The sequence below is a fragment of the Sebastes fasciatus genome, chromosome 17 (assembly GCF_043250625.1).
Source record: "Sebastes fasciatus isolate fSebFas1 chromosome 17, fSebFas1.pri, whole genome shotgun sequence".
Classification (NCBI taxonomy): domain Eukaryota; kingdom Metazoa; phylum Chordata; class Actinopteri; order Perciformes; family Sebastidae; genus Sebastes; species Sebastes fasciatus.
This window is the reverse complement of record NC_133811.1, coordinates 29,027,883-29,053,926: the sequence shown is the minus strand read 5'-3', so window position 1 is coordinate 29,053,926 and position 26,044 is coordinate 29,027,883. Positions and strand designations below refer to the sequence as shown.

The 26,044-nt window shown below is 38.4% G+C and overlaps 2 protein-coding genes across 6 annotated transcripts in view; one reads left to right on the top strand and one right to left on the bottom strand.

The window, feature by feature from the left end:
- The window catches only part of LOC141753844 (collagen alpha-1(XIV) chain-like), a 197,972-nt gene extending 173,426 nt beyond the window's left edge, over window positions 1-24,546 (top strand). For 2 of the 5 annotated variants that reach the window (XM_074612443.1, XM_074612439.1), the window contains 11 exons: window positions 8,071-8,166; window positions 8,419-8,472; window positions 9,500-9,553; window positions 10,711-10,764; window positions 11,524-11,595; window positions 13,431-13,466; window positions 13,899-13,965; window positions 14,181-14,369; window positions 14,598-14,675; window positions 14,775-14,930; window positions 21,607-24,546. In XM_074612443.1, coding sequence (XP_074468544.1) covers window positions 8,071-8,166; window positions 8,419-8,472; window positions 9,500-9,553; window positions 10,711-10,764; window positions 11,524-11,595; window positions 13,431-13,466; window positions 13,899-13,965; window positions 14,181-14,369; window positions 14,598-14,675; window positions 14,775-14,930; window positions 21,607-21,881 — 1,131 coding nt within the window. In that variant the 3' untranslated portion in view covers window positions 21,882-24,546. Of the gene's footprint in view, window positions 1-8,070; window positions 8,167-8,418; window positions 8,473-9,499; window positions 9,554-10,710; window positions 10,765-11,523; window positions 11,596-13,430; window positions 13,467-13,898; window positions 13,966-14,180; window positions 14,370-14,597; window positions 14,676-14,774; window positions 14,931-19,076; window positions 19,378-20,872 lie in introns of those variants that run through there. The other 3 variants (XM_074612440.1, XM_074612441.1, XM_074612442.1) reach the window with 3 other exon arrangements.
- Window positions 289-5,361, bottom strand: LOC141753871 (killer cell lectin-like receptor subfamily B member 1B allele A). The gene is made up of 6 exons (XM_074612506.1): window positions 5,054-5,361; window positions 3,278-3,397; window positions 3,044-3,166; window positions 2,828-2,952; window positions 2,029-2,174; window positions 289-1,322 (listed from the first exon to the last, which is right to left on the bottom strand). The coding sequence occupies exons 1-6, from the start codon at window positions 5,202-5,204 to the stop codon at window positions 1,184-1,186; spliced, it is 804 nt and encodes a 267-aa protein (XP_074468607.1). The 5' UTR covers window positions 5,205-5,361; the 3' UTR covers window positions 289-1,183.
- Window positions 24,547-26,044: the final 1,498 nt, after the last annotated feature.

Below are 26,044 nucleotides of genomic sequence, written 5' to 3'. Positions count from 1 at the left end.
TCCTACCTGCCACTCTTTATACCTCCTGGTTCACAATTACGTGTATTACAAACAAATTGATTTTATGAGATGTATACAAATTAAATGGCTACGAACAGTGTTTGAGAAAACCCTGATTTATTTGTTATTTAAATAATTTATTTGAATATTATTCATTTATATTATATTTTTTATTTGCTCAAAAGAAAAGTGAAAATTGAGAGAGAGTGGAGTTTTTTCACCCCCCCCCCCCCCCCCCCACCCCTCCACGCGCACACACACACACAAACACACATACATGCACGCGCACACACACACACACACACACACACAGCAGGTTAACAGTTTGGCCAAAACAGGAAATGATTCTTTTCTCAGTTATTTCTGTTGCCAAAACTGAAACTGTTTTTCAACCAAGTTGTTACATTTAATGAGGTTAAAATTTGACCGCTGATCAACTAAAATAGATATCCTGCTTTGGAACAGTTTATTAGACCATAAATCTAATCTCCAAATGTCAAAAGTTTTTGATCCCAAATCACAGCATGGCTTTTTCTACGCTGTTCCTCAAGGTCTTGGTGTCTTAATGTGGTAATTTGGAGGGATTATTAATCATTTTTATCAATTCTCAAGTGGTAAAAAATGGTTAAATTTAGCACCAAATCTGTGTAACAAATGGTATCAACCCAAAAATTGCTGCAGCAAGTTATGAGACGTAATAGAGCATGGAGATGGCAGAATATACTCCTATCACTGCAGCAACTTGACACACAGTGCTGAGCTGCATCTCAGATTAATCTTTAGGTTCCCAGCTTTCAGATGAAACACAACTTCTATGTGACATCTACTGTTGACCTGCTATCTCCCCCTTCAAAAAGACAAAAAACGGTCTAATGTGGGTCTCAGAGGGTTAATGCACCACAGTGGATGACCCTTTTTTTAATTTTGAACACTGCATGACATTTCCTCTAGCGTCTAGCTCACTACTCTGCATGTACCTTCTTTCTAATATTATGTTCTTTTTAATTCAACATTTTGGACTGTTTGTACTTTTAAATTTGTCACTTCAAAGTAATGCAGATCAGTTCATTTTCTCAAGTTTGCCTTTATTATGTTGTTTTTGAAGCGAGGGAACTATTGGAAAAGTGAGGGAGAAATGACAATGCAATGAACACAATTACATCACAGTTACACGGCGTACATGTTAGACTCGATAGATCACTTTCTCACAGATCCATCGTTTGGATCCACCGTTGGTTTGGTTCCAGGTCCCGTCCAGATCAATATATGCTGTGGAGTCTGTGTCATAATTAGGTTCTGTATTCACGCCCGTCTTCCAGGCACTGTAGAACAAACATTACATTGTTACGGGTAAAAGCCACTAAAAAAAGAGAGATTATTTATATAATAATGCAGTTTTTGTGCTTGGAAACTCTCATAGAATGAATTCAGGACACTCCTCTTGATATTTAGTTTCTTTATGTCTTTCAACTGGTATGTACACCACAGAAGAAGAGTTTCAGAAAGTGAAATGAGATTTATTTTTCTTTTGAACAATTTGTTTATTTTTTGGTTGGCTTTGAAGAGGGCAGCCCAGAGGAGGATTCATATGAACATGTCGGTGCCCCCATGTGGTCGAAGAGTAGACTGCAAGTTCATTATCTTGAGCTGTCAGGAGCCGAGATCAGTGGCTTCAACCTCTTTGGCTTTTGACTTATTAAATATGAGCAAAACAAAATGGCACAAGTCATTGCAAATTCAGTTCTTTGATTCAGATTGTGTGAAAATCATAGTAATCATAATTTGCTTTGATGTCAATTTAAAACCATGGGTTGCATTGTTCATTGATTATCTGTGAGTGAGGAAGAGCTAATTTAAAATTAAAATATTGAATTAAAAACACTAACATTATTTGAAAACATGACCAATTTGATTTTTTATTGTTATTTTGTCTTTCTTGATTTTTCTGTTTTCAATTTCTTCCAACTATTAGCTATAAACAATGACTCTGATATATCATGATTTTAAAAAAATAAATAGAATTCTCACGAATATGTTTCTGTTGATGATCCGTCCACCCATTTCCATTCCAATTTAAATTCGTTTGTCTTCCATTCCGGTTCCCATTCGTTGATTTTCTCTGCCTTCAGACCGATCCAGGAAGCTTCAGCTTTAATCAACTTCTTGACAAAATCCTGAAAATTTTGAAAGAGAGCAGATAATGAATCCTCTGTTGATACACTGATATTTCTGTGGTCGTGAATACATGTTTCATGTTTTAACCATCACTGACGGACAGAAATCCTTCGTGATGAAGCAAAAATCGAAAGAAATACTGCGATGAAAAGTACTTTTTTTATTCTGAAACTACGAAAAATTGGTAACATTTTATAATAACCATCATTTATAAATGGTAAATTGATAGTTAATTAAACTTAGTTAATGTTTTGTTTTTTACTGTTAACAAAAAATTAAATGATAATTGATAATGTTTATTCATTATTAATAATGTTATAATTTTTTTTTACCATTAGTATGTGTAATATGAAATAATTAGTTTATACTTTCTATATTGTATCAAAGGTCACTGTTACCTCACATCAGTCCCATTCTCGGGAACACCTTGAGCAAATTTTTTCAGATTTGGCAAAAACGTCCATTTGGACTCAAAGATGAAGTGATTAGATTTTGGTGGTCAATGATGAAGTGATGACAGGCATCAAAAGCACTACAAATAATCACACAGACACACAAAAAGGATCTGCATGTACAAAAACATATGCCATGCAAATAACACAGACATACTGTACATGCACGGACGGACATAAGCACGTCAACAGACACTCACGTGTTCGGGTTTGCTGTCTATAACCACCAGATCTGCTCCTCTGCTCTGACAGTCTCCCCTGCTCTCTGTCCAGTTCTTCATCTCAGTAGATTTGTAGTAACAACTCGAGTTAAACCTCTCCCATTCTGTGTTACATCAAGTGTTTTATTGGCATATTTCAAATGACTTAATGACAAATATATACATTTATATTGTTTCTTTTTAAACATTTCTCACCTGTGATGTTCCCCTGTGTCTGGTTTTCTGTCTGACACTGGTAGACACCTTTGCTCAGGTTGTCCCCTTGGGTCGGCTGAGGTTGGATGCTGAGCTTGTTGTTTTCCCGAGTGATTGAAATATCTGGTGAAAACCACAAAAAAAAGAGACAGGGCAGTGATGTAAAACCAAATCAGTTAATCAAGGTTTTGAGTGACTCAAGATATGACATTAAAATAAAGACACGGTCCTCACTGAGTATGGACAACACAATGACTCCAACTACCAGCAGGAGACAGAGTAGACCCAGAACCAGTGCAGCAGCTTTAAAAGGGTTTCTTTGGACAGCTGGAAGATGCTTTCGAGTGCGTGCTCCTGCAGAGGAAAAGTACACGCGGAACACATTTCTATTTAGCATGTTTGTGAGATCTTAATCTCAACCAAGGACAGGAAACAACCCCAACATTTACACACATAATGAGACAAATATATAATCTTCATATCTGTGGCCGGCAGCTCCTCGAGCATGAAAACATCAACTCTACTTGAGCTCAGAGCAAGCTGATTTAATGTGGCAACAGTGTGCTATGTTGGCAATTAGTAATCATTCTACACCAATAAAATACTGTATGACACAAGGCACACATTAAAGGGCGGGTCCATCTATGTTCTTTTCCGTTTTTTTACAAATGAAAACGCCCACTCAGCGAAAAGCAGTGACGTAGATTACCAAAGTGAGCTAATGAATAAGGTTATGAATATTGTGAACGCTAGCACTAGCTGAGTCAACATTAGTTAATGTAAGTTTGGAGATAACTGACAGGGTTCGTTCGGATTTTTTGAAGTGGGGTTGTATGTGTACTCCGGTCTTCTTATTGTTTTTATCAATGGAGTCTGGTGGCTTTGAAGAGAGCAATATAATCAATATCAGTTTAAGTGTACACTATATTTAGAATATTTTCACCACTTTACCTCGCCGTCAGACAGCCCTTTCTGACGGGGAACTGAAGCCGTTTTATTGCTCTCTTCAACGTCACCAGACTTCATTAACAAAAAGAGTAATTTTACCTCTCAGATCACAGGGGTTGCTGGTCTACCGCTGCATCGATCGGTTAGTTTGTTTGTGTTATTGTGTGACTTTCGGATCCGAACTAACGTGGCGTCCACAACGCCAGCGCCCAGCAGCAAAGGTACGCCCTCGCCATTTTGGACTGTAATCGAGTCAGATTTAAAGACCTTCAAAAATAATAATAATAATGGACGACCCTTTAAAAAACATGAATTAAACCACAACTGTAAAACACCGCTGAACTTTTAAACTTCACAGTTTCGCAAACTGTTTCTTTTTTTGTTTGTTTATTTTTGATATAAGAGTTTCTTCCTTCATTTTTTGTTTTCTGAGTTGTGGCCAGAGCTGCTGTCACGCTACAGTTCACATTTGTCTTTCAATTTTTGTTGTTTACTGCTTTGCGGAAACGCAATGAACAGTTCAGCAATATTGGTTTGCATGCAGGTATTGTAGATATGCTTGATTTTGTCATATTGCCACTGTGAATATACTACAGAACAAGATTACAGTACTGGCACGCAGCGCAAGAGCACACATGTGAGCCCACTCATAAAAAAAACATCATGTTAATGTTATAGCGACTGGATTTCAATATTTCAAAGATGTTTTTTGTCACACGTACATTCAATATGTGCAGTGAAATGCCGACTGTGCTGAAAAGCAAGCGAGGATTAAAGATTAATTATTAGAATAAAAGTAAAAAATTGGATAAAAAAAATCAAAGATAAATATATAAGTGTTAAATGTGTGAAGGTGGTAAAATGTCACAGTTGTAAATCTTATAAAGGCTCGAGAGCAAATATTCTTATGATAAATATTATTATAACTTCATCAATATCACCACAATCATGTACACTTGTCACTTATAGCCGAGCCCCTAATTTTAATATACAGTTTCAGTTGTTTCTTGTTATATTAGCTAATATTTAGTATTGATTATAAATGATTTAATACCTACGTACCTCTAACTTGTTTGGAAACGTGAAGGTCTCTGTCCTCGCTGTAGTAGATGTCGACCTGTCTCTCAACTCTCTCTCCTCTGTCCTCTCTGGCACTTTTGCTGTATTTCACATTCATGGTCAAATCTGGGTCTTCATAAATGTTGGAAGACATTTTAAGGCTTTCAACTGAGAAAGTCTCTAGAGCATTAACTCAATATATATATATATATAACTTTTATGCGCTACTCTGATGTCGCTGTTTTCTGCGTCTGTCTCTCTGTTCAGCAGTAAAGGAAGTAGTAGCAGGAAAACACTGCAACATTTTTATCACCGCTCGGTAAAAACCTCTCAACTAATTGGACGATTACATTTTTTTTTCAATCTTCCTTTGAGATTGTGAAACTCTTCTTTTCTCAATTTACAAGTATGAGAGCTGGGGGGAGTGGAGGCTGGTTCTGGCGGAGGTTTGATATGTGCTCTGTGGTTTGTCAAGTCTGCTAAAGCACTTGAAGGTTGTTCGCCGAATTCAGATCATTCACTGATAATGACGTTGAAATATCAGTGTTGTTGCTGTTGTTTGTTAGAATAGACTACACTGAGATCCGCGATCTCGACCGACTTTACTGTCTTTCAGAGGCCGCAGCAGGGTCTAAATTTTGGCGAGGGAAAAACTGGCATGGCCATTTTCAAAGCGGTCCATTGACCTCTGACCTACAGACATGCAGTATAAATGTGTTATTCTAAAATGGTGTGTTTGCTCTGCATACCGGGGACCCTAAAGACTCTTGAATTACATAAATGTGGTCCTGTGGTGACCTCTAGGATAATCACAGCCTCATGAAACTTTACAGTCACAAACTAAAGACCTAGAGCATTCAGAGGATGGATGGCTTCCCTAGCTAGATTGACAATAAGGGGGTTTCTGAGCAGTTTACACAACCGAAGTGCTCACCATCCAATCGCCGAAAAATGCAATTCTTGCAGAAAATATCAAAAATATCAAACATTTTTTATCCCAAATCACAGCATGGCTTTTTCTATGGTGTTCCTCAAGGTCTTGGTGTCTTACTGTGGTATTTTGGAGGGATAATTGATCATTTCTATCAATCCTGGAGTGGTAAAAAAATGGTTAAATTTAGCACCAAATCTGTGTAACAAATGGTATCACCCCAAAAATTGCTGCAACAAGTTATGAGACGTAATAGAGCATGGGGATGGCAGAATATACTCCTATCACTACAGCAACTTGACACACAGTGCTGAGCAGCATCTCAAATTAATTTTCAGCTTTCAGATGATGTACACCACTTCTATGTGACATCTACTGTTGACCTGCTATCTCCCCCTAAAGACCCCCTGTACCACCCTAAAAAAGACAGAAACGGGTCTCTTGTGGGTCTCAGAGGGTTAACGTGGCGTCCTGAAGTCAAACATACTTTGACTGAAATGTTTGCTACGGATGTGACTTAATCTGTTATCATCACTACCGTCATTTCTCTGCATTATTTCACAATATCAGATGTTAAACTGGGTGAGCTGAAGTCTTTAAGAAATCTGATATGACCACGAGCATACGAGGAACGATGTCAAAGCTGAACATGATGAAGCTTTATAGACAAAACTAAATTAACTTTTAATATCTGAGAACTCGTTCGTAGGTTGTTTGTGACTAGAAGACGACACGGAGCAGCCACAGGATTGCATACAGTATGTGGATTAAAAAGCTCTAACCTTCACCTGGTTTATCTGCCGATCATAGAAACCACTTCCTTCGTCATATCAAAGTACAGAACGCATCATTTCCTTCCTCTGTAACGTTCATTATGTTATTCAACATTTAAGAGTTATTATAGACGACAGGACTATTATTGGTAGTTAGAGATGTTCTTTAAGTACTGTGAAAGCATAACATTGCATCTTTCAACTTAGATAATAATGATATTTAGTATTTAGCTCTACTAACTCAAGGTCTAATGGTCTAACACCCCATTTACACAAAGCCAATTCATGTGTCTGGGGCTAATTGCCGGTTTGAAGCTACATCCACACCAGACGAGTGTTTTAGGGCCCTTTCAGAATTAATCTCTGTCCATACTACCACGCCTGAATTTCTGACTCTATAATTTCCTAATCTGACACAGTGACCATTTTAACAGACAAAAATAGTATAGAGTCTGATCCCGGCGATCACGTGCTTAAAGCAGCAGTAGGAGAGATCGGAGCAAATAAGATTAAAAAATTTTATTTTTATAAAACAGTCACTATATCGTGACAGTAGTGCACGAAACAGGTAACCTGAAAAAAATCATGTTCCTCTGGTGTCCTCCGGTGCTCCTAACGGCATCTGCAAGATTACACAGACCGGAGGAAAACAAGCAGTAAGAGCTGATCTGAGGTCTGCTGTCCAGCTGCCGTCTATGAGAGCCGGCTGTCAATCACTCTGAACTCCGACCAAACGGTCAAACTAGGCAGCGCTGATCAATTATGAATCAATATTATGTTACGTTAATGCCTATTTCTCTCCTCACATGTTATCAGAATCATCTTGTAGTGCACGGTTTAGCTGTAAAATGAGAAAGTTTGTGACGCCGCCATTGTGAAATCTGGTGAAGGAACGCCAAGTTCTGGTCACATGACCGGAGCACAGCCAATAGGAACGCTCTCTCAATGAAATGACCTGTGATTGGTCAAAGTCTCCCGTCACGGGCTAGATTTATTAAAGCCTGAAAACAGAGCCATGAGGAGGAGCAGAAGTCTAGTTATCTCTCAGAACATTTGAATTACAATATGCTGATTATTATTATTATGGGATTTTTGCCCAATGATGCCAAATATATACTGCCTACTGCAGCTTTATCTTGGTTCCAATTGTATGTCAGAGAGTCTACAACACAAAGAGAACTGTTGAGGTTAGCCAATCAGCAGTAAGTGTTTAGGACGGTGTTCAACATGACCAGACGACGCCATTATCCTCACACCAGACTGTACAAGACGATAAATGTCATCATGACAGTCTGTCTTTAACTCTTTCTCTTCAGGGGCCGACCGGACCAGTAGGTGATACAGGTGTACCAGGACCTCAGGGACCTCAAGGACCACAGGGACCCAGTGGACGCTCCATCATAGGACCCCCAGTAAGACAAACACTAACTACTACTCCCATTCTAGTAGATACTTTCTCCATTTATTTCTCTGTTTTTAATTTTGAAAGTTAATTTACAAACATTCATATTAACTTTCCTTGAAGAGTGTATTCTAGAAGATAATATCTACTATCACAGTTTTCTTATACTCAGATGCACCATTGCAACTGTATTTTTTAGTATGTTTTCCATGTTATATTAACGATATAAATACAATAAGAAATATATAATTTTTATCTGCAGGGTGGTCAAGGAGAGAGAGGACAGAAAGGTGAAGCTGGACAACAAGGAGCACAGGTAAAAAAACACAATGTAAAAACACTCACACACACTTTAATAGGCTGCTCTATCAAAAAGTAATCACAACTACAAGCCAAGTATACTTTTCTGTTGGCCTATAAGGCAAGAATACTTCATTATACTGTTCTTAAGTATATATCGATCAAAAAATTAAGTACAAGTAGGATAATTGTCAGTATGGGCAAAGCATACTTAGACTTCTCTGTATACTTGTCAGTTTAAGCCAAGTATACTTAGACTTTGATTAGACTTATATATACTTTTGTTAGGTACTGTATATCTCTGATAAGTACATAAAAAGTCAAACAGAAGGTATACTGTCTTATTTTGAGTTAAAAAGAAGTATACTAAAATAATAGCACACTTGAATAAACTTCTTTTTGGTAAAGGAATCCAACATATTAATTTTCCCTTGAAGCATGTTTGGTGGCATTGTGTGCCAGATTTATTGTTTGGTTAAGGTAAGGTATCATTTAATTTGGGATTATAATGTATGTTAAAGGTAATTTGATGTCAAAGTACTGCTGGATTATGAATCATCATCCGATCAGGCTCATCAATAAGACACTGAATGACGCTTGTAGCTTTTCACTACATCATTCTACACAATCAGGACAAAACAGCTACCAAACTTTGTTAGAATTGTATCCTTCAGTGTTTTAGTCAGAGATAAAAGTGAATTAACATTGTTAGTGACAGAACATCGGGCGAGGTGCTGTTTCAGAAAGGTCTGTTTGCTCAGAAAGAGCCTCCCACCAGTAATCACGGCTCTACAGTAAATTACGACTAATATGACCTTTTGGAAGCAAACAGTTGTCAGATTTTGAATAATGGTGCCATTTGCAAAAGGTTGACTTCTGTTGTTCAAATCTATTTCTATTCCCTGAGTTTGTGACACGACAGTAAAGTTTAATCTCACGGCGTTTCTGCAACAACACAGTTTGTAACAGTAGAGTTAAATGTTTTCTGGGTTTTTTTTGCCTTCAAAGTTGATAGTTTGTGTTGGTGTGTCGGTGTGTTTCAGGGAGTCGCTGGCAGAGCCGGAGCTACAGGTAGAGAAGGACCTGCAGGAGTCAGAGTGAGTCACCTCAACAATAATACTGCTAATACCAATACTAATATCTCTAATACTGCAGCTACTGGTAACACTGCAAATACTTAATACAATAAAACTACTAAGATTAATGCAAATATGGTTAATGCTACAATTACTTATACTAATATAACTGGTAACAGATCGGTTAGTAATACTTCTCTACTGTTACTACTACTGAAGATATTATTCCTGCTACCTCCACTAATTATACAATTACTACTGCCACTACTAAAAGTCCTACTTTTACCACTACCATTACTATTACTACCACTAATTCTACTAGTACATCTAATACTACAACAGTACCACCATCACTGTTGCTATCAGTGCTACTATCACTACTACTACTACTACTACTACTACTCTTCTGTCTACTACTGTAGTAGTAGAAAAGGTAGAAGTAGTAACTCCTGCTTTTCCCACTGCTACCTCAGTTAACCACTACTGTATGGAGGACAAAACCTGCCAAAATCCAAAATAAATTGATGAAAAAATATATATATATATTTTGATAATTATCTGGCTCCAGCTTCACACATGTCAGGATATGTTGCTTTTCTCTGCTTTGTATCATAAAATAATACAATTAATATTTTTGGTTTTTTTTGTTGACATTTTTTTTTTTTTTTAAATAAATAGATGAATAAATATGCCATTAAATGTGCCAAAAATAAATAAATGTATGCATTAACTGATTGGTAAAATGTTGATATTTCAGTTTTAATTTGCTTCTTTATTTATTTACTCTTGTATTATTTCCCCTATTTATCTACGCTTTTATTTAATTTTCTCTTTTATTTATTTATTCATTTTTTTAATTATATTTTAAATTTATTATTGCATTTATTCATATTTATTTATTTATTTATTTATTTATTATTTTCCCTTTGCATTTCCCCCCTAATTATGTCCTGTACTTATAATATTAGCACTAACTATATTTCTAAAATTGCTACTACTACTTCTCCCACCAATAATTATAGTTTTCAGTTAACACATTTCAAAATTAATTTACAAAATACTTTACCGACAGTGGAATGAAATAAAAGATTAGATGAGCAATGAAAATATCAGAAGGAGCACCTTCCTAAATACTTATATATATACTTAATAAATTATGTTTTTCTTCTGCTCCACAGGGCCTGCCGGGCAAAGACGGCCCGCCGGGCAGACAGGGTACCTCAGGAACTATTGTAAGTCATTATTTATTCTTTATCTGTTGTGTGTGGGACCTGCTGGACACCTGGAGGTTGATTTTTTTATTGTGAACTGTGACTGTAGGAGATGAATGGGAAGTATTTCAATCTAGAGAAGTTGATAACTGTAAACACAGAAGAGAAACTGCAGACTGGACGCCGTCTTCTTGTCTTTTTAATACTGATCTAATTGGACCAAAATCATGTAAATCACCTTAAAGCTACCAATGTTTTGCTTCCCAAGCTGCAGCTCTCCAGTCCCGTGTTTCATGCATACTTCTTAACCCTCCTGATATTTCCAGGGAGACTCTGGTGGCGTTGTTACCTTCAGTTAGTGAGAGACGGAGAGAGAAATGGAGAAAACTCAGAGAAAGAAATACTCAAAGTTTACGCCAGAGAGATTATTCAGTTTTCTTTCCTGAGAATTAAAAGTACTTATTATTTCGTTATTTTCATTGTTTTAAAGTCACCAGAATGCAGGAAACAAAGTCTCTGGAACTCATCTTTTCTTCTCCCGCTATGGTTTAGAAATCCTCCCTGTTTTTGAGGTCTAAAGGTTGCCAAGTACGGTTTCATATTTAAACATGCTGATTGTATTGAGACATGTTGATTATGAGAATACAGTAACTACTTTATACTATTTTAAATCAGGACATTTGCAAAGAGTTTAGATCCTACTTTGGTCTCTATTATAGCAGTTGAGAGACAGTTAGAGACTCTGATTCTGATTCTTCTTCCTCATGTCTGTCTCTTCAGGGGACGCCAGGAGCCCCGGGGTCCCCGGGTGTTACCGGCAATTCAGGAAAACAGGGAAACCTGGGACCACCGGTGAGTCTGTCAGTCAGCGAACCACAAATATTTCATGTTTCCCTGTCACCTCTCTGACAAAGAGCTGCTGCAGAAGATGTGGACACTGTGTGGTCATATCCAGGAGGAGTGTCAGTCAGGCTTAACGGAGTCTGTCAGAGTAACGTGAGAGTGTCTGTCGGCAGGATTAACGGCTTCCTGTCCGGTCTGAAGCTCCATCAAACTGTCTCTGTCACGCACACACATACTGAAACTGGAGCAGAGAGCTGAGTGTTCATGACAAAAAACTCCTGTCAGAGCCTCAACCTGCTTCCTAAAAACGTTTCTCTTGACAGTGATACCACTCACTGAAAAAAGATGGACAATAAGAGGGTTTAAGAGCAGTTTACACAGCATAGTGCTCGCCATCCAATCGCCGAAAAATGCAGAAATCTCCAAATGTCAAAAGTTTTTGATCCCAAATCACAGCATGGCTTTTTCTGTGATGTTCCTCAAAGTCTTGGTGTCTTAATGTGGTATTTTGGAGGGATTATTGATCAGTTTTATCAATTCTCAAGTGATTAAAAAATGGTTAAATTTAGCACCAAATCTGTGTAACAAATGGTATCAACACAAAAATTACTGCAACAACTTATGAAACATAATAGAGCATGCGGATGACCATCACATATCATAATGTTTTACTTTAATGACTAGAACAAGTTGACACACAGCGCTGAGCTGCATCTCAAATTAATCTTCAGGTTCCCAGCTTTCAGATGATGTACACCACTTCTATGTGACATCTACTGTTGACCTGCTATCTCCCCCTAAAGACCCCCTGTACACCCCTAAAAAAAGACAAAAAACTTCTCTATTGTGAGTCTCAGGGGGTTAAACATGACGCGGTTATTTTGTGTGGGAGTGACCTTGAGCATGACGCTGAGCGTTAAACTGATTATCAGCTGCTCCGCCACCATCATCAAGGTTTATTGTTCTCAGGTTAAACTAAATATAAGTACAGTCTATTTATCATATTGTGTAACAGAGTTTAGTTTCAGTACGTGACCGCTCGCTGCTTTGGCATTTATTCCTGATTAAAACGAAGCCTTCACAGCCAGTAAATCACAGTTCGACTGCGGCGCCAAGGAAGAAATGAGATTCTGTGGGAGGTGAAACAAACTGCTGACAAATTAGTTTTGTATCGCTGTGAAAGAAAAAAAAAAAAACTGTTGTCAAGCATGTAATTACAGATACGTGGGTGGACTGCAGAGAGCTGCTTAACTAATTACCACACGACTGTCAATAGCAGGTCTCGATGTGAACTTACAGGAGGAAAATATAGTTCAGTTGGAAATGACACCGTTTTAATGGCTCAAACGCAGCTTTAAAGATAATTTAGTCTTTTTTTTACCATCTGTTGTGTGTCCGCTGAAGGCAGCACATTTCTCATACTTTCATTTTAATGTGACGTTGAACAAAAGATTACTTAGATGAAGTCTAAATCCAGTCTTTAGTCACTGCTCTAAATGAGTTTACTGCTTATTTTTAGCATGTTTTACTCACAGGGCTTCCGTACAGATAGATATAAGCTTAATGTCAAACAGCATGTCCGAACTACATATGGCAACTTGATTCAGTACATTTTACTGCTGAGGTTAAGACAAAGTCAACAATTATGAATTAATCACAGTGAGTGGAAGAAAAGCTGACAGGAAACAGGAGAAACAAAGAGGATGTGTGAACTGTGGTGTCAGAGGCTTCATGGTTTCATAATGAGGAACGTACAACACTCCATAAAACCTGAACAGGTCCTGTCTCTCTGTCCGTGTTGTGTTGTTTTTATTCCTCTTTTCATTGATTCTTCTCTGTTTCAGGGTCTTCCTGGAGGCAAAGGGGAGAGAGGTGAACGGGTAAGTGGCTCTGTTTATGCAAAGCAGGAAATAATGTCGTGGTTCCTTGTTAGGTCAGTTTAGGTCAACAGTTTGCTCAACAGGTGTTTGTGTTCTCATGTATTTATGTTTTTTCATGTAAATCTGCAGACATAAAGCTGTGGATCACTTACACATTATGAGTCTGCAGCACATTTACACGGACAACATGACAAAATAATAAAAAAAATCACAGCAGAATCACATTTGGAAAAATGTTGGACAGCTGATGCAGCAGCTCAGGAACCAAAGACGATACACAAAAAGAAAGATTTAAGAAACATTCCTACACATTGTGTCATTAATCGACGGTGCAGTACGTCAGTTCTGGTCATTAGTTGAAACATCAACCTAAATCAGTTCAGTCTGTAGATACTATAAATCTAAACAGTACTTGTGCTCGTGTGTCTCCAGGGTGACCTCCAGTCGACAGCATCGGTTCAGACCATCGCCAGGCAGGTCTGTGAGCAGCTCATCCAGAGTGAGTAAAAGAAATCATTTATAATTTCTCTGACAGTCTAAGTTTCTGAAAACATCTAAAGCGATAAAACGACATTAAGTCCTCATCAGCGTCTTTCTCTCTGGTCTCTAGTGGTGATATAGATATTTAGCTCTGACTTCCATGATGCTGCTTCCAGCCATGTTTCTTACAGGTTTGTGACCAGCTGAATATTTCATCCCATTTCCTGTTTTCAGGCCACATGGCACGCTACAACTCCATCCTGAACCACGTGCCCAGTCCGCCGGTGTCCATCCGTACGGTGCCGGGACCCCCCGGAGAGGCCGGCAGACAGGGAACACCAGGACCCCAGGGAGAACAGGGACCATCAGGAAGACCCGGCTTCCCGGGACAGAACGGTGTGAACGGGCAGCCAGGAGAGAGAGGTAAGGGGGGGGGACAACCACCGCCGACTATCCTGACAGATGGACTGAGATCAGTCACAGGTGGCGTCTACAAGGGGTCACGTGTTGATACTGAAGGAGGAAACTACCAGATGATACAGAAATGAGATGTCTGAGATGTTTAACCGTCCAGCAGCGAGGTGGTGTCAACTTTAAAGCATCAAAACTGTTATGACAAATGTAGGTAAACTGTTTTACGTGTGTGTTCAGGTCCATTAGGAGAAAAGGGTGAGAAAGGATCTCAAGGCGTTGGAGTCCAAGGCCCCAGAGGACCTCCAGGACCCCCCGGTACATTAAACCATACTAATCAGTACCGTATCATTCACCAGAAGTTCTCAATCTGGACTTCCGGATCATTTCTTTACGTATCCCTCCTCCCCCTCCCAGGTGCCCAGGGGCAGGGTCGATCCGGCAGCCAGGGGTCGTCAGGGCGACCTGGAAATCCGGGAACGCCTGGTCGGCCCGGGGTCCCCGGAACCGTCGGCTCCGCCGGGCCTCCGGGCTACTGCGACCAGAACTCCTGTGTGGGCTACAACGTTGGAGGTACGTAGATGTCCCTTAAATAAATATGAGACTAAACTTTATCAACCAGTTTCTCCTTGTTAGTGAAGTATAACTGAAAAATACTGAGGCAGGGACACTAGTAGTAGATCTGGGCTGTATCTGAAACCTCATACTATACTAGTAGAACAGCCTCATACTATACTAGTAGTACAACCTCATACTATACTAGTAGTACAACCTCATACTATACTAGTAGAACAGCCTCATACTATACTAGTAGAACAACCTCATACTATACTAGTAGTACGTACTGATTTGGCTAAAATGTAACATGTAATATGCAAACAAAAACTAAATCTACAGTACACCAAAAGTACCCAGATTTCGTACCAATTAGGAAAACAATCTCCATTATGCATCGGACCGGTCTACCTCGTCTACTGTCCCACAATGCAAAGCGCTGGACCGTTACAGGCTACGGTTACAACAACAACAACAACAACAACAGCAGCCAAAAAACGGCTCGTTTTAAAAAAAAATAATTCGTAGCTATTTCATCATTTTGAGGCGAGAAATCAACGGTGTAGATTAGAGTCGTTGCGTCCAATAATGCCCAAAATCCGGGATCGGGTATCGGCGAGTAGGCTAGTCTACGTATGCATCGATCTGATACCTTAATTAATTTACCCAGAAAAAAAATCGATTCGTCTAATAACCGTAAATCAATTCTTCTTCGTCGCTCCAAAACAGTCGCCCTGGATGTATCATGGCTGGCAACTACTGTTTTAGAGCAGAGAAGAGAACTGATTGCAGGTGGTTTGTCACAGCTGTTACGTAATAATAATAATAATAACTATATTTTTCTTATCACACTGATATCGGATCGGTTCTCGGTATCGGCCGATACTGCAAGTTCAGGCATCGGAATCGCAGTTTTACGATATTAGATGGCGAATCGATCATTTGCTCCAACGTTTTTTCAGAGTTTCGAAGCTCCACAAACTGCCGTGACAGCTAGCTAGCGCCTTCCGGGGGTCGCTACCTCGCCAGCTGGCTGTCACGCTCACAGACCGCTACGAGCTGGCTGGAGCCGGCTTCAAGAAGTCGTATTTTTCGATAATATGGTAACAATGGTACAAGTTTGTTTTTTTAGCCAGTGCTTCAAGAGCTGGTTTAAAGGCTAAAGCCTGGCGTAGCATACTGCAGAAATATATATAATACTGCGTACTACTGAGGAACGCAGTATGTACTGTATACTGCGTTTGTCAGTAGTATGTAGTAGGCGGTTTAGAATACAGCCTTACTCTACTACTAGACTGCTCAGCTCTCCACTGTGACTGCTGAGTGTGGAGGTTATTATTAAAAGAAAGAAAGATCATAAATTACACATCTAGTCTGTATGCCTTTGCTCCTGCTGTATTTAATTAAGACACATATCAAGTTACTTAAAAGCCAGCAGCTTGTTTGAACGTGTGGATGTTAACTGTATAACTGAGCATGAAAAGCTTTTCAGTGCCGAGAACGTCTTTTTGGATTGAAGGTCGTCGGAAGTGAAACGTTTAATTCAGTCGGTTCCTTTTCATGTTGAAGAGCTGCCGTCGAGTTAAACAGGCTGCATGTCACTGAAGTCATCCATCCATCCCTCACCGAGGGGCCAATTCACAAAAGAGTGGGCCGCTGATAACAACCATGAACTGTGCATCATTCGCAACCTCTATCTGCCCCGTCTCAAGGTCCGATTCACTAAAGATGTTACAGCGCAAACACGCCCGTAAAGTTGTGTAGTTTTAAAGTATAAATGTGGCCTTTTGTAGGCAGAACAATGGAGGGAGAAAGAGAAAAATGAAATGTTCAGACTGCAGGTGCAGAAGTATTCCTCAAAACTTCAGGCGAGGATTGGCAAGAATAATTATTATCATTATTTGAAGGAAGGAAATGGAAAGTCTGGGTGTGACACCTCTTAGAAATGTGCTTCAGTTCCCACCAACTCTCTGAAGACGTTAATAATTTCACTTTAACTATCGTGTGGCTGTCAGCGCTGGTCTTTGTGAGTCAGACTGTTTTTGCAACGACGTTCTTTTGCTTATGAAAGAGGCCAATTTTACGCTAAATGTCTGCATATTATTTAAATACGTACAAATAGCACAGGAGCAGTTCCGGGTGCATTTCACCATTTGCCGCCCGCAAAAAGTCGCATCATCCTTTTGTGAATTCGCCCCTCGATGTATTTGAAGGTGAAATGTGAAACACCTTGAAATACAGCCGCTGTCAGGATACAGAATTCTGCTCGTGTGTTCAGGTTGCATGTCTGAAATGCATGAATGAAATAAAAAAATAAATGGGATTTGCTAAATTTCAAGCTGCCTAAAGGGCAAATTCATTAAAAAGATAAAGCTTTAAACATTTATCTGATGATATATTAGTATCATATATTACTTTAATTTCACTAGGTCTCAAAGTCTCAGCGACTAAAATCAAATTAAGAGAGAAAATGTGTTTATTGTGATTTGGTTGAATCAGCTCTTTAAGCTTGAAACTGCATGTTCTACTGCAAACATCAACAAACAGTAACTATGGTAACCAAATCACCGACTGAATTCTGTATCTTCACACTTGATGACTGAGATTTATCTGTTAAATCACTCCGTGTGGGTTTAATCAGTTCACTGGGAAGATGCTGCACGGAGGGTTTTCTTCTATCACTGTTAAATACACCACGACTCAGCATGTGCAACGAATTACATGTAAATGTCGCTGCTGGCAGCGTTTCTATCTGTTACCTGTTAATTTGCTCTCCAGCGTCCAAACGAGTGAATTTTGTCAGCGTTTCGCAGGAAAAGACACTCGGGAAATTATGTTTTAACTGCTTCACGCACACTTAAGATGTGGAGAACGGAACCGAAGGAGCCAAAATATAGAATAAATTGGCTAGCATATAGTCGATCTATGCACTCTGACTCCATGACACAAGTTGAGTGACAGCCGCCTCATTTGCATGATGAAGCAAAAATGCATAAATAGATGTAAAAATAAATGTCTTAAGAAATTAATTTAGAAAAGAATACAGATATAAATAAGTTTGGGTAAATAAATGAGGGGTGAAATGCAAAGGAAAATAAATACATAAATAAATACATACATAAAAAAATTAATATTAAATATATAAAAACTAATGCAAAATTTAAAAAAATGCAAAAATAAATACATTTAAAATTGAATAAAAGTAAATACATGAATAAATAAAAGGAATAATGAATTATGTATACAAAGATAAATAAATAAAGAAGCAAATTAAAACAGAAATATCAATTTAATGAGGCAGAAATGCATAAAGAAATGTATAAAGTGAAGAATAAATAAATAAATAAATAAAGGGTGAAATGAAAAAGAAAAATCATACAGAAATAAATAAATACATACATTTAAAAATAATAAATATAATAATAATATTAATTGTAATAATAATGATAGGAGACTAAATAATATATAGTAATAAAAAAGTAAATAAATAAAAAATAAAGTTAAAAATAAATAAACAAATAAAAATAAATGCAAAACTAAATTAATTAATTAATAAAAGTAAATACAAGTTAAACATAAGAGTAAATAAATAAGCGGTGAAATGCAAAGAAAATCGTGCATAAATATATAAATAATGCATAAATATGTAAATAAATACACACATTTAAAAATGTATATAAAATAAATAAAAATGAATGCATAAATAAATAAATAATAAATGCAAAAATAAGTAAATAAATAAATATAAGGAAAAAGTAATTAATGTTTACATTCATTCTTACCATAATTTTTGCTATTTCTAGTGATCTATTTATTTATTTATTTATCGATTAATTTATTTATTTATTCATTTATTTTTATTAAACACTGGAAATATATTGATATAATTAACAGTTTTATATGACAGTATACCTAAAGAAAACCCAAAATGAGTCACCTTAACCCGTTAAATGCATGCTTGTGTTAACCCTTAATGTGTGTCAAGGTTAAAGGTCACACAGCAACCTAAAAGGTGCTGCACAGCTCGCAGCCTGCAGGGCCGTCATGTGAGTAACGTCTGCATGATGTAATCATTCCTCTGTCTTTGTCTTTGTGTCTCTCCGTCTGTCTGTCTGTCTGTCGTCGCCTCGTTCTACAACTTCTCCTCTTCATCATAACCTTCAGTGCAGTATTTCAGTGACAACTGAGCCAAACTAAACTGAACCAACAGCAGCGATCAGTAGCTTTAACTGCTGCAGGTGATGTCACTGCATCAGCTGACCAGCTTGAACCTCAGCTCTCTCTACCTACATGTACTGTCATACGCAGCATCATCATCTTAAAAAGTGAAATATAAGACGGTTATAAAGTGGTTTACAGGCAAAGACCAGAAATTAATCTTTAATTAAAATGGGAAAATATGTTAGAAAAAGTCTTTCTGTTAGATTTGTTTTTTAGAGTTAATTAAATAAATGATTGTAGTGTCTGCAGCTTCATACAATCAGTTCATCATCTTTTTAAAGATAAACCACCACCTTACAGGATAAAGTTTTGTTATTCTATATTTTCCTTATTGTAAACAAAACCCATTAAAGATCCCAAAACCAACAACGTGTTAGTCCGTCTCTAAATAGTGCTGCAGGAATGAGTCCTAAAACCCAGAAATGAGTTCGCATTTTAGCACTTCCTGTTCGCTCGTCCGGAGGTAAATGGGTTTTTAGTTAGATGCCTGAAATATGGTCTGCGAAATAAAATACGTAAATAAATATCCCACTAGTGAAATTTGAAGCTTTTACGAGTCTTAAAAAAGGTGGTTGCTAACAAGAGGCTAAATGAGACTACTAAACATCATCACGCCGACTCGTCCACCTTCACTATGGAGGACGGAACCTGCCAAAATAAAAATAAATTGAATAAATAAATAAATGACTCGATAAATAAATAAATAAGTAAATAGATAAGTCATTAAATGTAGCAAAAATAATATAAAAAATAAATGTAGCCATTAATTAATCGATAAAATGTGGCATAAATTGATATTTCTTTTTTAATTTACTTCTTTATTTATTCATCTTTGTAATAATTCCCTTATTTATTCACTCTTGTTTAATTTATCCTTTTATTTATTGATGTATTTAAAAAAAAATACATCAATAAATAAAAGGGAAAATTAAACAGAAGTAATAAATAAGGGATTTAATACAAAGATAACTACAGTAAATAAAGAAGCAAATTAAAACAGAAATATAAATGTATGTAATATTTTATGAATTAATTAATGGCTACATTTATTTTAATATTGTTTTTGCTACATTTAATGACATATTTATTCATTTAATGAATCATTTATTTATTCATTCATTTATTTTTGATTTTGGCAGGTTACATCCTCCATATTTACAGCCTCGTTGTGAATACTCGCCGTCATGCGACCGTGATACCTAACGTTAGCTTTTTACTTCTGGCGATTGCATTCACACTTCAACAATCATAAAAGTGGTGTTCATTTGTGGAGATTATCTTGCTGAATAAAACGTGTAAGTATCATAAACGTTTGTTTGCCACAGAGCATATTTTCTGCAATTATCCAAAACCCAATGGACGCTAACTTCCTGGTTGGCCTACAAAAATATGTTTCCTGCAGCGTTCTCTCAGCTCCAAGCCCGTTGGTTCCTAATGAAGATATAACACAAATATGTAGTTTTATTTGCTTCCTAAAACAGCTGCTCACTGTAGTTTTTATCAAACAAACAAACAGGAAATAGTGCATTCGTTGGGAACTATTTTCAGCTGCGGATTAATCCACATATGGTGCTCTAGTGAGTATTTGTGGCTGGTTTGGGTCTTTTCATGGGCTTTGTTGAGAATAAGAAAACTCCAGAACATCACCAAACGTATCCTTTAACTGTCTGAACAGAGCTGAGCCCAGACGTTGTGCTATGAACTCGCACTGATCGTCCTCTCCTGACTTTTTCTTCTAGATTACGATCATCCGGTGCCTCTTTTTTAAACCACAGGATTCACTGACTTAACATAAACTCCTGTAACACACAAAAAAACTCTTCTAAAAAAGTCCTAAAAGCTCATTTGCACGACAACTCATGAAAATACATTTTGCACGTTGTTTTAACCTTAGATACCTTTAATTTGAAAAATACCACTTGAAAGCTTTAATTGTAACAATTTGAATGTGAATTAATTACGACGGCGTTGTTTTAAAAAACAAGTTTTTCGCAGAATATTACCCCCTCCCCCGGCTCTGTAATTGTTTTTTTTATTTTTTTACCTACAATGTCCCTAATACGCCGTCATAATTAACAGATAATAAATCTAATAATTAATTTGCACAAAATTTCTCACATTAAACTCATACAACTTATTTGCTTATTTTAACTTTTAGTTCTTAGTTGTTGATCCTAAATTTATCCTTCCCTCTAACTCTGCTTTCAGTCCGTAACCTTGGTAACCCTGACTCAGTAACCCACGGCAACCCTTGGTAACCCTTGGTAACCCTTGTCCCTCTGTTTCTCTTGCTCCTTCCTTCTCATCCCGTCCCCTCTTCCCGTCTCACTAACCCAATCAAACCCCAACAAACCGATCCAAAACGTTGCTTCCTGTGGTGATGGTGGCGGTGGTCGTCCATCTTTGTTTTGGGGCTCTCACTGACTTTCTGCCTATCTGGCTGCCTCGCTGCCTGGTTGGTTGGCAAACGCAGAGGGTGAGGATGTCATTGACCGCGGCGCTGTCCCCGCAGTCCAACTGCCGCCCAACGTCTTCCAGAACTACGGCGAGGCCGAGGAGGATGACCCCTACCGCTACTACGAGCCCAACTACCCGGCCCCGCGGCCCGTGGCGCCCCATGACCCGGCGTTCGCCCAGGACGACCCGTCTCGCCGCAGCTCCCGGAGCGTGGAGGGAGAGGAGGGGAGAGTCGGGCCGAAGAGGAGACTAAAGAGAGTAGCGAAGACGCTGCCCGGACTAATTAAATGAGAGGACGGCGATTGGAGGACGGAGGGCCGCTCGCTGTTTCTGATTGGGCGGTTTGGAGCCGTTACGGACTAATCAACAAGTGCCTGATGTAGAGGATTTCTTAAGGACATTGTCGAGGGGACGGGGTGGGGGGGGGGGTTATCAGGTCGGGACTATTTCAACTCATCTATGCTTCTGAATTAACGTCAAGAAAACAGGTTTATGTTGTTTTTGTTATTTTTGTCTTCAGCTAAACTGGTTTTATATAAAAGACGCCGCTCCGTCAACACGTCAACACGTCAACACGTCAACACGTCAACACGTCAACACGTCAACGCGTCAACACGTCAACACGTCAAAGGTTCTCAAACATTTTGTCATCAGATTAGAGGAAAGTAGCCGGTCCTGTTTTCAGGCTGCAGCTCTGCTGTTTGTTATTTACCTGGTTGGTTAAAGTGCCTCCTGATCGTCCTGCGAGAATATTCTGGAAGAAATGCAGCAAAGCATTTATACACAAGAGACACGTTATAGACACGTTACAGACACGTTACAGACACGTTACAGTAAACGAACGAGCAACGCTGTCACTTCTTTATGTTTTTATATCTTTAACGCTTCACTTCAACCTTTAACTTTTTAGGACCGCAGAGCTCTCAGAAAACATAACGACACATCAAATTTAAAATTGTATACATCAATTAAAACTGGAAAATGTAATCTAGCTGTACCTCGAAGGTGTGTAGAGATTACCAGAGGTGGGACCAAGTCATTGTTTTGCAAGTCACAAGTAAGTCTCAAGTCTTTGGACTCGAGTCCCAAGAAAAGACTGGTGAGTCCCAAATCAAGTCCCAAATCTAACTTTAACTAGACTTTGAGGTGTGTTTCCTAAATGAGTCCTAATGTGTTCTTTGCAAAGTCACAAATAAGTCTCAAGTCTTTGCACTCGAGTCCTGAGTCAGTACTGACGAGTCGCAAATCAAGTCTCAATTCAAGATTGACAAGTCCCAAATAAAGTCCCAAATAAAGTCCCAAGTCAAGACTGACAAGTCCCAAATTGAGTCCCAGGTCAATACTGACAAGTCCCAAATCAAGTCCTCACTCAAGACTGACGAGTCCCAAATCAAGTCCTAACTCAAGACTGAGGAGTCCCAAGTCAAGACTTTCGAGTCCCAAATCAAGTCCTAACTCAAGACTGAGGAGTCCCAAGTCAAGTCCCAAGTCAAGACTGACGAGTCCCAAATAAAGTCCCAAGTCAAGACTGACGAGTCCCAAATTAAGTCCCAGGTCAATACTGACAAGTCCCAAATCAAGTCCCACATCAAGACTGACAAGTCCCAAATAAAGTCCCTAGTCAAGACTGACAAGTCCCAAATCAAGTCCCACATCAAGACTGACAAGTCCCAAATAAAGTCCCAAGTCAAAACTGACAAGTCCCAAATTAAGTCCCAATTCAAGACTGACAAGTCCCAAATAAAGTCCCAAGTCAAGACTGACGAGTCCCAAATTAAGTCCCAGGTCAATACTGACAAGTCCCAAGTCAAGTCCCACATCAAGACTGACAAGTCCCAAATAAAGTCCCTAGTCAAGACTGACAAGTCCCAAATAAAGTCCCAGGTCAAGACTGACAAATCTCAAGTCTCACTGTGACTGGAGTGGAGGGACTGTAAACTACATCAATTAAAAATGGAAAATGTATTTTATAAAAGATATAAAATCTATAAATGATTGGACCTGAATCACAGATTAAACCTGCGTCTTAACTCTGATTCTTTAACCTTCATGCGTTTGTTTTAACGGCTCCTAAACTCTGCAACCAGGTCGTTTCCATCTTCCCAACTGAAACAAACAAACGTTTATTTATGTAAAGTTTTGCATGTTTTCCATTTATCATGTGATGTATGATATTTTTAATCTCATAGAGCCATAGACTCATTTTACTGTTGCATAAAGATCTTTTATTGATGTTGTTATTGTTTCATTTGAGAAGGTTGATGAAAAGAAAACAAAAGCTGATGTAAGAGTTGAGAGATATTATATTTCTTAGTAAATGTATTTTTAGTTGTCAGGTTTCTGGATCTCGTTGTAACCGACAGAAGCTGTTTGGTCGTGTTGTCGTCGATGGAGAGACAATTAAACAGAGATTAGGAGGGAAAGATGAATTTATTTTTAATCTGTTTTCTTATTTTTATTTTGGTTTTGTCTTCGATTGATCTGCCTCCATTTTTAACATTTATTATGAAGCTAATTTAAGTTGAACTGGAACGTCATCTTGTTCCAGCACGAAGCTCTTTGGATTCATTTTTCATATTTTATGCAGAAACTGATCTGATAACAGAAATACAACATTCAAAGTTGAAGTGACTTTATTATACGTTCAATTTCTTAAATTAGTTTCACAGCTGGAGATCAGTTATATAAAGGGAAGTCCTGTTATTTGTTTATCCACCCTGTGGACATGATGTTTTCTCTTTCAGAGTGAACTAATTTGCCCAAAAAATTCAATCACACTTTTAAACTTTTCCAAAGATCTTGGAAACCGTCAGAGTTTCTGAGGCCTTCAGGTCAGCGAGGAGTAGAAACAGGCCTTCAGGCCTCCGGCCGGTTTAAAGAATGAAATCATGGAAGTAATTTATTTTTTACTTGTTATTGATTTTCTCAGAACAATAAAACTCAAGTTACAACTGTCTGTCTGTGTGGACTGTTTGGTGTTAAACGGTGTTGCTGTTGCTCAGCAGGTGATGTGACTCAGCGCTAATTAAACTGGGACTGAGCAGGAAGACGGACTCCGGAGCGTTGCGGAGCTGCATGAAGCTGATTGGAAACCAGCAGGTGAGCTGCAGCGCCGAGTCCGACATCACACCTCAGACCGACTTCTAAATACAGTTTAAACCTGAACTACCGGCCGCCAATAAGAACCTTCCTGCTCACTAAACACCGTCCTCTCTGTCATCTTCTCCTGCAACGTATCCTCAAACAAGATTGTAATTCAAGTGTTCTGAGATAAAACTAGACTTCTGCTCCTCCTCATGGCTCTGTTTTCAGTCTTTAGAACATCTAACCCGTGACGGGAGACTTTGACCAATCACAGGTCATTTCAGAGAGAGCGTTCCTATTGGCTGTGCTCTGGTCATGTGACCGCTGTGTTTTATTGATGAAACTCAAAGTTGTAAATACTGAAAGAAGAAGTGACTGTGTTGTAATTTGTATTTTATTGCTATAATAGGATGTCCCTCTATATACACTACTATTTACTAATTACAGTCCCTTATCCCTCACGTTTTTATGTCAGGCCGCCTCTAAATTCAGTTCGTGAAACAGTCACGAAATTTAATCTATTTGATTCGTGTACATAGACACAGATTTCCCTTTTTTTTGTGACGCTCAGCACGACTTTCAACAACGTATTTTTCATGCGTTTTCCTACGAATGTCCAGCAACACGTGACGACGCACTTGTCAATTTCTGCTCCGGTCTTTTCAAAATAAAACAACTTACTTAGGTTTAGGAAAAGATGGTGGTTTTGGTTTAAATAACACAGGAAGTGCTGAAACTTAAATACGGAAGTTACGTGACAAATAAATCAACGATGACTTCTGGTTTCACACGGGACACAAACAGCGTTTTCCAGGGTGAGAGTGTGGTGTTCTGCGTTTGCCGCTCTTTATACTTCCCGGTTCAGAATTACGTGGATTACATATGAACTGATTTCATGCTGACCATCACGAAAAAAATGTGAAATTCGTCTCTATTTACACTAATCAATACATTAAATTTCGTGACTATTCCACGAACTGCTGTGCGACTGGGCTGGAATCCCAGATCCAGATGTGATCTATAATTCGAGGCCGATCAGCCTCTAAATGTCCTAAAAGTGAGCTTCTATTCAAACGTACAGAACGTTAAATTCACAAGATATATGAACTAGAGGAAACACGTTTAAAATGACATCCAGAATATTTCTACTTGATGTAAAAGTGCAGCTTTAATAATTATAGAGTAGTTGAGAGAGGAAACTGGACGGGGAATTAAAGGTCCAAGAGGTTAAAAGCAAGAAGAGCTGAAGGAGGAAGATCTAATTAGAGGAGCTAGGACCAATAAATGATCATTCGTTCATTCGTCCACTGAGGACGCTGATCAGTAGTTAAAGGAGGATTCCTCCTCTTTAACCCTCGGGCGAAACAAAA